Consider the following 16,974-nt stretch of genomic DNA (forward strand, 5'->3'; position numbering starts at 1 on the left):
TTTAACGTAAGGAAGTTTTTATTTCATTTTCAATTCAGGACATCATCTTTGCAACCCCTTTTGCTAGAGCTATAATAAAAAAATCCTCCCTTTGCAGAATTCATATGGTCAAATTTTTAATTAACTTACTTAAAAATTATAGTAATTATTCCATTTTCTTATTAATTTTCTTACAAAAATTATTATTTTATTTTCTTATTGTATTATTTATAGTATAATCATGTATTAGTTTACAATGAAATCATATCATTAAAGTGGTTCTAACACAGAACAGTATTACCTCTGATATTAAAATAAAGAGGATACTATGAATAAATTTTAAATTTAGATTAAATAAGACAAATCTCTAAAAAAATATATAACCCATCAAAAAAGCGAGTAAGAAATTAGACCTATAACATTTGAGGAAATTGGATCAGTAGAGAAAAACCTATCCTCAAAGACAATTTCAGGCCTCGATGGCTGCAACAGTGAATTTAGTTTTATAAACAGGCAAGAAAGAAATCATTTCTGGCTTGCAAAACTCTTTCAGGAAATAGAAATTAAAGGAGAACTCGCCAATCCCCATTTAGAGATAAGCACAACCTAGATACATAAAGTTATGAGAACACTGCAAAAGAGTACAGGAATAGACTGATCTCATTCATGAATTAAATACACTGATTCAAAATAAAATATTAGTAAGACAATTAAAAACAACTCAGAAGAAAATATGATGTTATTGCTACCAAGCTGAGTTTTCCCAGGAATGCAAAGTTGATTTCACTTTCAAAAATCAATCAAAGTGGGTCACTACAATGACAAAACAAATGACAAAAATTATATGATGCAAGAATAATGTCTCAACAGATACAAGAAAAAAAACATTTGAAGATTAGGACAAGATGGCGGAGGAGTAGGGAGACACGCTCGCCCTCTCCCACAAACACGACAAAAAAAGCACATCTACAGAATAAATGACTTGCACAGAACAACAACCAATCGCTGGCAGAGGAACCTAAACTCCAATAACGGCAAGAAGTTCGTGACATTATTGGGCAGAACGGGAGAAAAGAGGAGAGTGAGAGAAGGTGAATCCCAGCGGGACGGGCGCTCCTGAAAGGGAACTGTGGAGGAGAAAGTGATCCCGCACCCTGGAAAGTCACCTACCGGGCGAAAAGATCAAACGAACCGGAGGAATCCCCAGATGCAGAGAAGAGTGTAGCAGTAAGTTGGAGTACGGAAAAGCCGATCAAGAACCCAACGGACCATCTGAACTACGGACACAGTCACCAAAAATTGAGACGCCTGGGTGGGGGCTGGGCACCGAATCCTCGGCTCCAGAGGTTAGTCCCTGGGAAAGGGCCGGGGGACGCCCGGGGGTGGCGCTGGGCACTGAGACCTCGCCTCCGAAGGTTAATCCCTGAGAAAGGGACAGGGGACACCTGGGGGGAGGGCTGGGCACCGAGACCTCGCCACTGAGATTAGGCCCCCGAGAGGGAGCCGGGGGACACCTGGGTGGGGGCTGGGCACCGAAGGTTAGTCCCCAGGCTGAGGGGGCGGGGCAGAGCGGAAACTGCTTGGGAGGTCTAGAAACCATTTGATGGGGCAGAGACTGCCTGGGAGACTAGAAAACAAAGCTGTCGCAGAGGAAGGGAGCAATACTCCAGGGGCGGGGAAGTGGAAAGCCACATCAGAGGGAACCTGGGAGAAGAGCCTGGTCTGTGCCCGAGTTGGGGAGGGGAGAGAAGAAGGGGTGGGTCCCCATAGAATACCCCCCACGCCACAGCAAGCTTACAGGCCCGCTAGCTAGCAGAAAGCTGTGCTTCCCAGAGCATCCCCTCCCCACACCCCCGCCATCCCCTACGCTCTCACCGGACCTGGGGCTGCCTGCCATCCAGGAGGGCTGGCCTCAACAATTGCCTGAAGCCTACCACTGCAGGGGCTGTCCCTGCACAGGCCTGCTTGCCCTTTGGAGGGGCTACAGTTCCGAAGAGCAGCACCAAACACCACCAGCCCCCGAGAAAAGGCCTGCAGCCCAGAAAAGCTAGAATAAGCTTAGCCAGGCTGTGAATAGATCGGCCTAATTCTCAGACGGTTTTTCTGAGTCGGGTTGCCCCGGGGAGGAGACTCTTGGGTTTCCAACGGCCCTGCTACCCACCCAAGCCCCCAGGGGATGCTCTAGTGGATCAGCTGCATAGGACAGCCAGCTCCAGGCAGGACCCAATGCAGCCCAGAAAAGCTGCAACAAGCCTGGCCGAGTCGGGAAAAGATCTCAGATGGTTTTTCTGAGTTGGGCTGCCCTGGGGAGGAGCCTCTTGGGTCTCCAAGGGCCCTGCTACCCGCCCAAGCTCCCAGGGGGTGCCCCACTCCCGTGAAATAACTGCTCAGCACCACCAGCCCCCTGGAAGAGCCCCTGCAGCCCAGAAAAGCTGCAACAAGCTCGGCCAGACTGTGAAAACATCCGCCTACATTCTCAGGCCGTCCTTCTCAGGTGGGCTGCCCTAGGGAAGAGCCTCTTAGGTTCTCAGTGACTCAGATAGCTACTCCAGCCCCCAGGGGGTGATGCAACCCTGAAGAACAGCTGCCCAACACCTCCAACCCCCTGCAAGAAGCCCACAGCCTAAAAACACCAGAGCAAGCTCTACATGACCAAGTGAAATCTGCTATCATCGTGGTGTGGACCTCCCAGTCCTGTCTGCCCTCAGGAAGTCCTCCTTTGCTTCAAAGAAACACTGTTAGCCCCATCAACACTCCAGAAAAGCCACACTGCCTCAAAAAAGATTGACCAACAACGCCAGCCCTCAGGAAATATTCCACGGCAGTGACAAGGCAAACACTACACGATCACGGAGAGTACAACTCCCTCAGGAGAAAGAAGACAACAAGCAAGATGAAGAAGCTGAGAAACCACCCCCAGTCAAACCAACAGGAGAACTCACCTAAAACAGTCAACAATGAAACAGATCTCTGCAGTCAGACAGACCTGGAGTTCAAAAGAGAAATACTGAAAATACTGAAGGAATTAAGAGACGATATGAACAGTAATGCAGATACCCTCAGAAAGGAACTAGAAAATATAAGGAGGAGCCAAGAAAAACTACAACATTCATTTGCAGAGATGCAAACTGAACTAGGGGCAGTAAAAACCAGAATGAATAATGCAGAAGAATGAATCAGTGATATGGAAGAGAGAATAATGGAAATCACTCAATCCGGTCAACAGACAGAAAACCGAATCAAAAAACTGGAAAGCAATATAAGAGACCTATGGGATAATATAAAGCGGGCCAATCTACGCATAATAGGAATTCCAGAAGGAGTATAAAAAGATAAGGGAATGGAAAATATATTTGAAGAAATTATCGATGGAAACTTCCCAAATCTAAAGGATACTGGATTCAAGATACAAGAAGCACAGAGGGCCCCAAACAAACTGAACCCAAACAGACCCACACCAAGACACATCATAATAAAAGTGGCAAAAGTTAGTGATAAAGAGAGGATCCTAAAGGCAGCAAGAGAAAAACAGAATGTTACCTACAAGGGAACCCCCATAAGAATATCAGCTGATTTCTCTACAGAAACACTACAGGCCAGGAGGGAATGGCAAGACATATTTAAAGTGCTAAAAGGAAAAAATATGCAACCTAGAATACTCTATCCAGCAAGAATATCATTTAAAATAGAAGGGGAAATAAAAATTTTTCCCAACAAACAAAAACTTAAAGAATACACCAACACAAAACCCAGGTTAAAGGAAATATTGAAAGGGCTTCTCTAAACCAAAAAGAAAGGAAGGAAAGGGAAGAAAAAAGAAAAAAAAAGAAGAAGAAGAAGAAGAGGAAGAACCAGGACTGAGGAAACCGCAATCAGAGAGCAGTCACTCAAATAAGCCAGCATACAGATTTAATCATGAACATGTTTCAAACAAAATAAAATTAAAAAGAAAAAAATAAAAAAGAGTCATCAAAACCATAAAATGTGGGCAAGGGATGTTAGGAAGTAAATAACCCTTTTTGTTTGTTTGTATGATTCTCTTCTTAATTTTAATATAGTAATGAAGTGTTTGAACTTACAGGACCATCAGGCTAAAACACACAATTATGGGAAGGGGTTAGCATAAAAACAGGGCAACCACACGCCAAAACCAAATATTGCATTTGCAAAAAATGAAAAAAAAAATACACTCAAGCAGATAATAACAGGAGACCATCCAACCAAAAAAAAAAAAAAAGAAAGAAAGGAAGAATGGAGAACCATAGAATCAACTGGAACACAAGGTTCAAATGGCAATAAATAATCATCTATCAATTATCACCTTAAATGTCAATGGACTGAATGCCCCAATCAAAAGACACAGAGTGGCTGAGTGGATAAAAAGGCAAAAACCTTCAATATGCTGCCTACAAGAAACTCACCTTAGTACAAAAGATACATATAGATTGAAAGTGAAAGGGTGGGGAAAAATAATTCACGCCAATAGACATGACAGAAAAGCAGGAGTCGCAACGCTCATATCAGACAAAATAGACTTTAAAACAAAAGACACAAAGAAAGACAAAGAAGGACCCTCATTAATGGTTAAGGGACCCATCCAAGGAGAGGATATTACTATCATCAACATATATGCCCCAAATATAGGAGCACCCAGATACATACAACAAATATTAACAGACATAAAGGGAGATATTGATGAGAATACAATCATAGTAGGAGACCTAAATACCCGCCTCACATCAATGGACAGATCCTCTAGACAGAAAACCAATAAAGCAACAGAGATCCTAAAGGAAACAATGGAAAAGTTAGACTTCATTGATATCTTCAGGACACTACATCCAAAAAAATCAGAATACACATTCTTCTCAAATGCTCATGGAACATTCTCAAGAATCGACCACATATTGGGACACAAAGTGAATCTCAATAAATTTAGGAGCGTAGAAATTATCTCAAGTATCTTCTCTGACCACAACGCCATGAAATTAGAAATCAACCATGGGAAAAGCAAAGAGAAAAAACCTACTCCATGGAGACTAAACAACATGCTCCTAAAAAACCAATGGGTCAATGAGGAAATCAAGAAGGAAATTAAAAACTACCTTGAAACAAATGATAATGATGACACAACCTCTCAAAATCTATGGGATGCTGCGAAAGCAGTGCTCAGAGGGAAATTTATAGCAATACAGGCCTTTCTCAAAAAAGAAGAAAGATCCCAAATTGACAACTTAACCCTCCACCTAAATGAATTAGAAAAAGAAGAACAAAAAAGACCTAAAGTCAGCAGAAGGAAGGAAATTATAAAGATCAAAGAAGAAATCAATAAAATAGAGACTCAAAAAACAATAGAGAAAATTAATAAAACCAAGAGCTGGTTCTTTGAAAAGGTGAACAAAATTGACAAACCCCTGGCCAGACTCACTAAAAAGAGAGAAAGAACCCAAATAACCAAAATTATAAATGAAAAAGGAGAAATCACAACGGATACAGCAGAAATACAAAAAACCATAAGAGAATATTATGAACAACTAGACGGCAACAAGTTTGACAATCTGGAAGAAATGAACACTTTTCTAGAATCTTACAGCCTGCCAAAACTGAATCAAGAAGAAACAGACCAACTGAACAGACCGATCACTAGAAATGAAATTGAAGAGGTCATAAAATCACTCCCTACAAATAAAAGTCCAGGACCAGATGGCTTCACAGGTGAATTCTATCAAACATATAAAGAGGAATTGGTGCCCATCCTCCTTAAACTCTTTCAAAAGGTTGAAGAAGAAGGAATACTCCCAAAGACATTCTATGAGGCCACCATCACCCTCATTCCAAAACCAGGCAGAGATACCACCAAAAAAGAAAACTGTCGCCCAATATCATTGATGAATATAGATGCAAAAATTCTCAACAAAATCTTAGCCAACCGAATCCAACAACATACCAAAAAAATTATACACCATGACCAGGTTGGGTTCATCCCAGGTTCACAAGGATGGTTCAACATACGCAAATCAATCAGCATCATACACCACATCAACAAAAAAAAAAGTCAAAAATCATATGATCATCTCAATAGACGCAGAAAAAGCATTTGACAAAGTTCAACATCCATTCATGATCAAGACCCTCGCCAAAGTGGGTATAGAGGGAACATTCCTGAATATAATCAAAGCCATTTATGAGAAACCCACAGCAAATATAATCCTCAATGGGGAAAAACTGAAAGCCTTCTCACTCAAATCTGGAACAAGACAGGGATGCCCACTCTCACCACGGCTCTTCAACATAGTTTTGGAAGTCTTAGCCACAGCAATTAGACAAACAAAAGAAATAAAAGGCATCCATATAGGAAGAGAAGAGATCAAACTGTCACTGTATGCAGATGACATGATACTATACCTAGAAAACCCTAAGGACTCAACCCCAAGACTCCATGAACTGAGTAATAAATTAAGCAAAGTGGCAGGATATAAGATTAACATTCAGAAGTCAGTTGCATTTCTGTATACCAGCAATGAAACATTAGAAAAGGAATACAAAAATACGATACCTTTTAAAATTGTACCTCACAAAATCAAATACCTCGGAATACACCTGACCAAAGAGGTAAAGGACCTATATGCCGAGAACTATAAAACCTTAATCAAAGAAATCAAAGAAGATGTAAAGAAATGGAAAGATATTCCATGTTCCTGGATCGGAAAAATCAATATTGTGAAAATGGCCATCCTACCCAAAGCAATCTACAGATTCAATGCAATCCCTATCAAATTACCCAGGACATTTTTCACACAACTAGAACAAACAATCCAAACATTTGTAGGGAACCACAAAAGACCCAGAATCACCAAAGAAATCCTGAGAAACAAAAACCAAGCAGGAAGCATAACTCTCCCAGACTTCAAGAAATACTACAAAGCCACAGTCATCAAAACAGTGTGGTACTGGTATCAAAACAGACAGACAGACCAATGGAACAGAAGAGAGAATCCAGAAATAAACCCTGACACCTATGGTCAATTAATCTTTGACAAGGGAGGCAAGAACATAAAATGGGAAAAGGAAAGTCTATTCAGCAAGCATTGCTGGGAAACCTGGACAGCTGCATGCAAAGCAATGAAACTAGAACACACCCTCACACCATGCACAAAAATAAACTCCAAATGGCTGTAAGACTTAAATATAAGACAAGACACCATCAAAGTCCTAGAAGAAAACATAGGCAAAACACTCTCTGACATCAACATCATGAATATTTTCTCAGGTCAGTCTCCCAAAGCAATAGAAATTAGAGCAAAAATTAACCCATGGGACCTCATCAAACTGAAAAGCTTTTGCACATCAAAGGAAACCCAAAAGAAAACAAAAGGGGAACTTACAGAATGGGAGAAAACAGTTTCAAATGATGCAACTTACAAGGGCTTAATCTCTAGAATATATAAGCAACTTATACAACCCAACAGCAAAAAAGCCAATCAATCAATGGAAAAATGGGCAAAAGACCTGAATAGACATTTCTCCAAAGAAGATACACAGATGGCCAACAAACACATGAAAAAATGCTCAACATCCCTGATTATAAGAGAAATGCAAACCAAAACTACCATGAGATACCACCTCACACCAGTCAGAATGGCCATCATTAATAAATCCACAAATAACAAGTGCTGGAGGGGCTGTAGAGAAAAGGGAACCCTCCTGCACTGCTGGTGGGAATGTCAACTGGTACAGCCACTATGGAGAACAGTTTGGAGATACCTTAGAAATCTATACATAGAACTTCCATATGACCCTGCAATCCCACTCTTGGGCATCTATCCGGACAAAGCTCTACTGAAAAGAGACACATGCACTCGCATGTTCATTGCAGCACTATTCACAATTGCCAGGATGTGGAAACAACCCAAATGTCCATCAACAGATGATTGGATTCGGAAGAGGTGGTATATATACACAATGGAATACTACTCAGCCATAAAAACGGATGACATCATGCCATTTGCAGCAACATGGATGGAACTAGAGAATCTCATACTGAGTGAAATGAGCCAGAAAAACAAAGACAAATACCATATGATATCACTTATAACTGGAATCTAATATCCAGCACAAATGAACATCTCCTCAGAAAAGAAAATCATGGACTTGGAGAAGAGACTTGTGGCTGCCTGATGGGAGGCAGAGGGAGTGGGAGCTTGGGCTTATCAGACACAACCTAGAATAGATTTACAAGGAGATCCTGCTGAATAGCATTGAGAACTATGTCTAGATACTCATGTTGCAACAGAAGAAAGGGTGGGGGAAAAAACTGTAATTGTAATGTATACATCTAAGGATAACCTGACCCCCTTGCTGTACAGTGGGAAAAAAAAAAAACATTTGATATCACTCAATATATGCTCATTAAAAAGGTGTGTTAGCAAATGGACATAGAAGAAAATTTTCTTCGTCTGCAAAAAGGAGTCTTTTTTCAAACATACAGCATAGATAATATGGATGGTTTTATATTTAATTCTTCCTAATTCCATGAGGAACAAGATAAAACACCAGCTCTTATCACAACTATCCCACATTGTACTTGAGGCCACAGTACGATAAGAAAAATAGGTAAAAGAAATTCTCTAGGAAAAGAAACAAAACTGCATTTTATTCACAGCTGACAGTTTCATACTATTGCAATTCAAAGGAGTCTATACACGAACCATTCAAATTATTGTGTCTTGATGCAAACAAAAATAAGGGGGAAAAAAAAGAAAGTCATCCCCACCATCACTTCACAACATACACAAAAAGTCAATTCCAGGTAGACGAAAGTGCTAATTTTGAAAAGCTACCAGGGAACTCCAGCATGTTATATTTTTTTTACTGAAACAATACATGACTTTTAGAATGATATTACATATTTAAGAGGCTCTCCTCCTTACACATCTCACTTTCTTCCAGCATTTCCTGGAACTGCCCTGATGGTGCAGTGGGTTAAGGATCCAGCTTTGCTGCAGCTGTGGTATAGGTTACAATTACAGCAGAGGTTCAATCCTGGCTGTGGCCAAAAAAAAAAAAAAAAAGAGTTTCCTCCCCATTTCAGGTCTCGTAAGTATTCAAAACTAGGGTCCTAACTACAATGGGCTCTCATTCTCTCATATCGAGCATATACATTTTCCCTCAGGGCCTTCCCACTATTATTTCCTCCTCTGTGGCACTTTACGGTAAGCCCACCTAGTTTAAGTGCCATGTCATCTTCTAAAAGTACCCTCTCACACCAGCCCACTCTAGTCATCAGACAGGATCTCTTTTTCTTGTGAGCTTCACTAGCCCTTTAGCTTAGCTTCCTAGTCCTGCCCTTCTAAGATCAAGAATAACAATGACTCTTGCCACTTCCATTTAACATTGTACTAGAGGTTCCAACCAGCACGTCTAAGTAAGAAAAAGAAATAGAAGGCATCTAGATTGTAAAGAACGAAAATTATCTCTACTTGCAAATGGAAGATGCTGTATATATTTAAACTCTTAAGAAATCAACCCCCAAAAAACCTAGTAGAAATAATAAATAGTCTGAATTCAATACAATCCCCATTAAAAATCTCAAGCTATATTTGTTGCAGAAAATGACAAGCTGATCCTACAATTCACATGGAAATGCAATAGAACCAGAATAATCAATACATTCTTGAAAAAGATTAAAGTTGGTCGACTCACACTTCCCAATTTCAAAACTTACTGCAAACTAAGGAATTAAGTACTAATTCATGCGTAGACTTCACATGAAAAGATGCTCAACATTGCCAATTATCAGAGAAATACAAATCAGACTGTGATGAGATATCACCTCCCACCTGTCAGAATGGCCATCATCAAAAAGAATGTAAATAACAAATGTTGGCAAGGACGTGGAGAAAAGGAACCCTGGTACACTGTTAGTGGCACTGTAAATTGGTGCCGCCCCAGTATGGAAAACAGTATAGTAGTTTCTCCAAAAACTAAAATAGAACTAAAACTATGACCCAACAATTCCACTCTTGGGTGAATAACCCCCCCCAAAAAAAGCAAAACACTAATTCAAAAAGATATATGCACCCCAATACTCATAGCAGCATTATTTACAATTGCCAAGATATGGAAGCAACCTAAGTGTCCACCAACAGATGAATGTGTATGTGTATAAATATATATACACACACACATATAAATACACATATTACACAATGGACTACTACTCAGCCATAAAGAAAATGAAATTGTGCCATTTGCAGCACTATGGATGGTATTGAAGAGATTATACTAAGTGAAAAAGGTCAGAAAAAGACAACTAATATATGACATCACTTATATATGGAATCTTAAAAGTACAACAACCTTTGTTTTTGTTGTGAACATAACAAAAAAGAAGCAGACTCACAGATATAGAGAACAAATCAGTGGTCACCAGTGAGCAGAGGGAAGAGGGGAGGGGCAAGAAAACTTCAGAAGATTAAGAGGGACACACTATTAGGTATGAAATAAGACACATGGATATATTGTACAGCAGGGGGAATATGGCCAATATTTTATAATAACTATAAAGGGAGTATAACATTTAAAAATTATGAATCACTGGAGAGAGGATTAAGATGGCAGAATAGAAGGACTGGAGCTCAACTTCTCTCCTAAAAACAACAAAATTCACAACTAAAGGCTGAGGAATCCCCACCCGAATGGACCAGAAACCTTAAAAAAGATACCCTACTCCAGAAGAAAAAGAGGAGGCCACATCAAGAGGTAGGAGGGGTGATTTCGTGATATACACAACCCCATACCTCCTGGATGGGAAGCTCCACAGACTGAAAACTAACTGGCTCACAGAGAGAGACTCACCTACAGGAGTGAGAGTTCTGAGCCCCACATCAAACCCTGACGTGCTGAGCTCTGGCCCTGGGAGAAAGAGCCCCTGGAGCATCTGGCATTGAAGGCCAGTGGGGCTTGTGCGCAGGAGCTCCACAGGACTGGGGGAAACGGAGACCCCATTCTTAAAAGGTGCACACAGAGTTTCACGTGCATTAGGTCCCAGGGCAGAGCGAGGTCTCCATAGGAATCTGGGTTAAATCTGACTGCAGTTCTTGGAGGACATCCTGGGAAAACAGGGGTGAATGTGGCTTGTTGTGAGGGAGGGACATTGAAGGCAAAGTTCTCCTGAATATTCAGCAACATGCCTTTCTCTGAAGGTGGCCATTTTGGGAAAATCTGGCCCCACCCATCAGTCAGCACTGAGAAGCCCCAGGGCAAACAACAACCCATCTGGGATCACAGCACCCCCCCTCAGTAAACAGGCTACACAGCTGCCTCTAATCCCACCCAGAGACTAAGCCCCACCCACAAGAGGGATTAGAATCAGCTCCACCTGCCAGTGGGCAGGCATCAGCCGCTCCCATTAGGAAGCCTACAGCAAGCCCCCATACAGACTTCAGCCACAAGGGGGGCAGACACCAAAAGTAAGAGAGGATACAACCCCATTATCTGTAAAAAAGTCACCACACTAAAAACCTATAAAAATGAAGAGACAGAGAACTATAACTCAGAAGAGGGACTAAGGTGAAACCCCAGAAAATCAGCTAAGCAATGAGGAGATTCTTAGCCTCCAGGAAAAAGACTTTAGATTGTTGATGCTGAAGATGATGCAAGGCATTGGAAATAAACTGGAGGCAAAGATGGATAACTTACAGGAAACACTGATCAAAGAGATACAAGATATAAAATTTAAACAAGAAGAGATGCAAAATACAATAACTGAAATAGAAAATTCACTAGAAGCAGCCAACAGCAGAATACAGGAGGCAGAAGAACGAATAAGCGAGGTGGAGGACAGATTAGTGGAAATTATGGATGCGGAACAGAAATGAGAAAAAAGATTGAAAACGAATGAAGAGAGTCTCAGAGAACTCTGGGACAACATTAAACACACCAACATCCACATTATAGGGGTGCCAGAAGGAGAAGAGAGAGAGAAGGGGACAGAAAAAATATTCCAAGAGATAATAGCCGAAAACTTCCCTCACATGGGAAAGGAACCACTCACTCAAATCCAGGAAGCACAAGTACCACATAAAATAAACCCAAGGAGGAATACACGGAGACACATATTAATCAAACTGACCAAAATTAAAGACAAAGAGAAAATCTTGAAAGCAGCTAGGGAAAAGAAACAAGTAACATACAAGGGAACCCCAATAAGGTAATTGGCAGATTTTTCAGCAGAAACTCTGCAGGCCAGAAGGGAGTGGCATGTTATACTTAACGTGAGGAAAGGAAAAAACCTCCAACCAAAATTACTTTACCCAGTAAAGCTCTCATTCAGATTTGAAGGAGAAATCAAAATCTTCACAGATAAGCAAAAGTTGAGAGAATTCAGCAACACTAAACCAGCCTTACAACAAATACTAAAGGAACTTCTCTAGGCAGAAAAGAAAAGGCAGCAACAGGAAACAAAAATTCCACAAATGACAAGGCTCACCAGTAAAGTTATACATACAGTAAAAATACGAAATCATCCATGCACAATTATACCACCAAAATCAGAAAACATAAGAGGTGGGTACAAATGCAGGACACTGGAGATGAACTTGCAATTAAGAGAACAACTTAAAACAATCTCATATACATATAGATTCTTGTATCAAAACCTCAGAATAACTGCAAACCAAAAGTCTATAATTGATACACAAACAAGGAATCTCTGAAGAAGAAATATATCTCATAGTAAATAAGTGCATAATCCACCATGAAGGGGGTCATTTGACATCATTCTTGGAATGCTGAAGTCTTCTTAGAACTGATTCTGATTTCCTCTCCATCAAAGAATTTATGATAATTATAATTATATAATGCAACTGTACAATTAAATAATATAGTTCTACAATTGTGTTATTAATAAACATTTCTCTCCATGGTACAATGTAAAGTCTATAATATCTTGTTTATCACATCACCTAGAATGGTGTAATGCCTTTATTGAAGAATCAATAAGATGTAACAAATTGTGAGGACATATTTATATAGTTACACTGTTTTTTAAACCAATTTGTGTATTTTATGTTTTACTTCTTTTCAGAGGGTGTATTATTTTTGTTATTCTTACCAGTTATTTTTTATTATGCTATATAAAATATTTAATGGTATATAAGGCTTTCTTCTCTATAAATTTTAGTTGCATAGTATACACAATTTTAATATAATGCTAATTTTAAAGAAAAATTAATGTAATAGATAATACTAAATAGTAAAGGCGAAAGCCATACAAAATGGGATAAAGTATAGAATAAATTTCCTATTTGTCTCAGCATATTTTCCATTCCACTTCTCCAGAGGGAGTCACTTAATCTGTTTCTTTTTTTTTTTTTTTTTTTTTTTTTGTCTTTTTGCTATTTCTTTGGGCCGCTTCCGCAGCATATGGAGGTTCCCAGGCTAGGGTTCTCATCGAAGCTGTAGCCGCTGGCCTACGTCAGAGCCACAGCAACTCGGGATCCGAGCAGCGTCTGCAACCTACACCGCAGCTCACGGCAACGCCGGATCCTTAACCCACTGAGCAAGGGCAGGGACCGAACCCGCAACCTCATGGTTCCTAGTCGGATTCGTTAACCACTGCACCACAACGAGAACTCCTTAATCTGTTTCTTAAGAGCCAATGATATAATAATCTGTGTGAATGTAATTGTGTTTAAATCTATGTATTTTATTTTGTAAAAAAAAATTGAGCACTATGTCAGGTAAATAAAATTAACTGGAAATCCAATTATACACAGATGTGTTCAAGTAGAAAATAAAAAGGATATGGCCCACAAAAAAATAATCAAAAAAGTAAAAATTAAAAAATTAAAAATTAAAATTATGAATCACTATATTGTACACCTGTAAGTTATATAATTGTCATACAGAAACTATATTTCAATTAAAAGGGACAATGCCATATAGCATAATGCTAGACAAAGGAACACAACTGAGAGCCCACACATAAACCTTCACATTTATGGGCAATTTATTTTCAAGAAGGCTTCCAGGGAAATTCAAGGGGGAAAGAATAGTGCTTTCAACAAACTGTGATGAGACAACTGAATAGCCAGACACAAAAGAATGAAGCTGGACCTTCACATCACACTACATTAAAAAATTAGCTCAGGAGTTCCCATCGTGGCGCAGTGGAAAAGAATCTGACTAGGAACCATGAGGTTGTGGGTTCGATCCCTGGCCTCACTCAGTGGGCCAGGATCTGGCATTGCCATGAGCTGTGGTGTAGGTCGCAGATGCAGCTTGGATCTGGAGTGGCTGTGGTGTAGGATGGCAGCTATAGCTCCAATTAGACCCCTGGTCTGGGAACCTCCATATGCCACAGATGTGGACCTAAAATGACAAAACACACACACACACACAAATAACTCAAAAGGATGATAGAGCTCAATGTAAGAGCTTAAACTACAAGACACTTAGAGAAAAGCATTGGAGTGAGTCTCTTGTGACCTTAGATTAGGCAATGGTTTCTTAGGTATGACACCAAACTGCTTGTCTGCACAAGAGGTAATAGAAAAACTGGGTCAACAGGAATTCAGCAAAATAACCAAGTTTTGTACTTCAAAAGATACCATCAGGAGAATGAATAGACAACGCACTGAAAGGTAGAAAATATATGCAAACCACATAGTTGATAAGATATTTGTATAATAACAGATGAAGAATTCTTACACTTCAACAAAAAGACTATTAACCCAATTTTAAAATGTGCAAAGGATTTAAATAGACGTTTTTCAATGAACCTTCCCACAGAAAAGAAAATCATGCACTTGGAAAATAGACTTGTGGTTGCCAAAGGGGAGGGGGAGGGAGTGGAATGGATTGGGAGCTTGGGGTTAATAGACACAAACTATTGCTTTTGGAGTGGATTAGCAATTAGATCCTGCTGTGTAGCACTGGGAACTATGTCTAGTCACTTATGATGGAGCATGATGATGGGAGAAAAAAGAATGTATACATATACGTGTAACTGGGTCACCATGCTGTACAGCAAGGAAAAAAAATTTGTATTGGGGAAATAACAGGAAAAAATAGTTGAAAATAAAAAATAAAATTAAACTGGCCAATTAGCATGTGAACAATACTCAACATCATTAATCATTAGAGAATACAAATAAAAATCACAATGAGATACCACTTCATTTCCACTAGGATGGTTAATTTTTTTTTTAATTTTAATGGTCAATATCCAAATGTTAGCAAGGAATTAGAGTCAGGTGAACTCTTCTATACTGGTAATGAGAACTTAAAATAATGTAGCCAATTTGGAAAACATGGGCAGCTTATCAAAAAGTTCAAACATAGAGTTACCATAGCACCCAGCAATTCCATTCCTAGGCATATAACTAAGAAAACCTACATCCACGTAAAAGCCTGTACATGAATGTTCATAGCAGCACTATTCATAATAACCACAGAGCAGAAACCACCTGAAAAAGCACACAATTGCTGAAAATTTTCTGTTACCTGTACTATCAGTTCAGGTCCACAATAAACAAATGTCAAAAACTAATTAGGGGAAAAATATTTTAGGGAAGATGCTTTTGAAAGGTAAAGAGCATAGGAAAGACACCCACACACAAGCCCCTCCATTCACACAGAGCGTAATTCAGTTGCCGTGGAGGAGCGGGGGCAGAAAACCCACCTGTCTGTTCGCAAACTGGCCTCTGAAAAAAAAAGCCAGCCACCATCCCCCTGCCCCAGAATGGTAGGAGGCAGTTTTCATAAGCAAGGGAACTCACCTACAAGGCTTGTCTTGGTAGCCAAAAGCTACTCTCCACCCCCGCTGGCCAGGATCTTGAAAGCTTTTACAGAGGCCCTCAGTGGGTTTAGACTCGCATGTTGTCCAGAGAGTCTCAGCAACACACAGTTCCTTCAAGGCTGCCTCCTCAAAAATGGCTCCCAGCCTGGGAACCAAGGGCAGAGGGTACATTTCAAGGAAACAGGCAGGATCAAGGCGCCTCCAATCAGCCAAGTCCAACTTGCAGGTCAATCAGCAGTCACCTCTTCTCTGTCCTCTCTGTGTCCTCTCCAGATGTACCTGAACAGGACCCTAGGGGGTCTTCCTGGGAAACTCGACCCCCCTCCACTGCTCCACCCTGAGTCCTCAGCCTGCTGCTGGTTTGTAGATAAACGTTAGCCTCCTAGGGCTTCCCCGAGTTCCAAAGAATACATTTAGTCAGAGCCATGAGAAAAATACAGAAAGAAAGGGAAATAATCAAGCCAGACAAAAAAAGAATAACTTAGCCACAAAACAAAATCAAGGACTTTTAGTTCCTCCTCAAGGGCTAAAGGTAATATTCTGAGCCGTATCCTTTGAGTTGTTTGGCAGACACTGAAAGCCCTACCAGGTGGGAAAAATTAACTGCTTGCTAACCACAAGCACGTGGCCTGGTTGGAACCCCAAGTTTAATGATGTTGACTCCTAATTACCTCACTACCAACCAATCAGAGGAATGTCTGCCAGCTGGTCCTGCACCTGCAACCCTCGAACTCACTGTCTTTAAACACCTTTCCCTGAAAGCCATTGAGATTTTTGACCATTAGCCATCTTGAAGCCCTGCAACAAATGCTGCCCTTTCCTTCACTGCAACCCAGAGTAAGGAGAGGCTTTACTGCCCACAGGTGAACAGACCGAAATTTGGCTTGGTGACACCAACACTCTAGTGACCAGCTCCTATGATCTCACATGTCTCCCTCTTCTTCAATGTGCCCTGAATGGCCAGCAAGGGTGTGACTGGCTTGGAGGTGGCTCATTTGGTGGTTATCTGGCTGCATCTGGAGGCAGGTATTGCAGCAACAGTGTAGGCTCCTGCAAGAAAAAAACACAGTTTAGGATAATGATTTCCAAAATAAGTAGCAAATTTTTCCACCACAAGCCCATGATCTGAATCATTTATTAAATCCCCTAGCCTGGGGACTCAGGACAGTCACTTGTGCCCTCATGTGATTTAA

At 40.5% G+C, this 16,974-nt stretch overlaps 2 protein-coding genes across 6 annotated transcripts in view; both read right to left on the reverse strand.

The window, feature by feature from the left end:
- LOC146407254 (olfactory receptor 1J4-like) overlaps nucleotides 1-16,356 on the reverse strand; it is a 100,978-nt gene extending 84,622 nt beyond the window's left edge. Inside the window, exon 1 of the mRNA XM_084995140.1 lies at nucleotides 15,762-16,356. Within this exon, the coding sequence (XP_084851266.1) occupies nucleotides 15,762-15,952 (191 nt within the window). The 5' untranslated portion in view covers nucleotides 15,953-16,356. The remainder of the gene's footprint in view (nucleotides 1-15,761) is intronic.
- Nucleotides 1-16,356, reverse strand: part of LOC110257124 (olfactory receptor 1J4-like) — a 38,349-nt gene extending 21,993 nt beyond the window's left edge. For 3 of the 5 annotated variants that reach the window (XM_084995152.1, XM_084995158.1, XM_084995163.1), the window contains exon 1: nucleotides 15,762-16,356. The gene's annotated coding sequence lies outside the window, so the exon portion shown is untranslated. The remainder of the gene's footprint in view (nucleotides 1-15,761) is intronic. The other 2 variants (XM_084995165.1, XM_084995173.1) reach the window with 1 other exon arrangement.
- Nucleotides 16,357-16,974: the final 618 nt, after the last annotated feature.

This window comes from Sus scrofa, chromosome 1, assembly GCF_054392235.1.
Source record: "Sus scrofa isolate SSC_HxYL_T2T_F1_AM1 chromosome 1, Sscrofa_HxYL_maternal_Yorkshire_Landrace_v2.0, whole genome shotgun sequence".
Lineage (NCBI taxonomy): Eukaryota > Metazoa > Chordata > Mammalia > Artiodactyla > Suidae > Sus > Sus scrofa.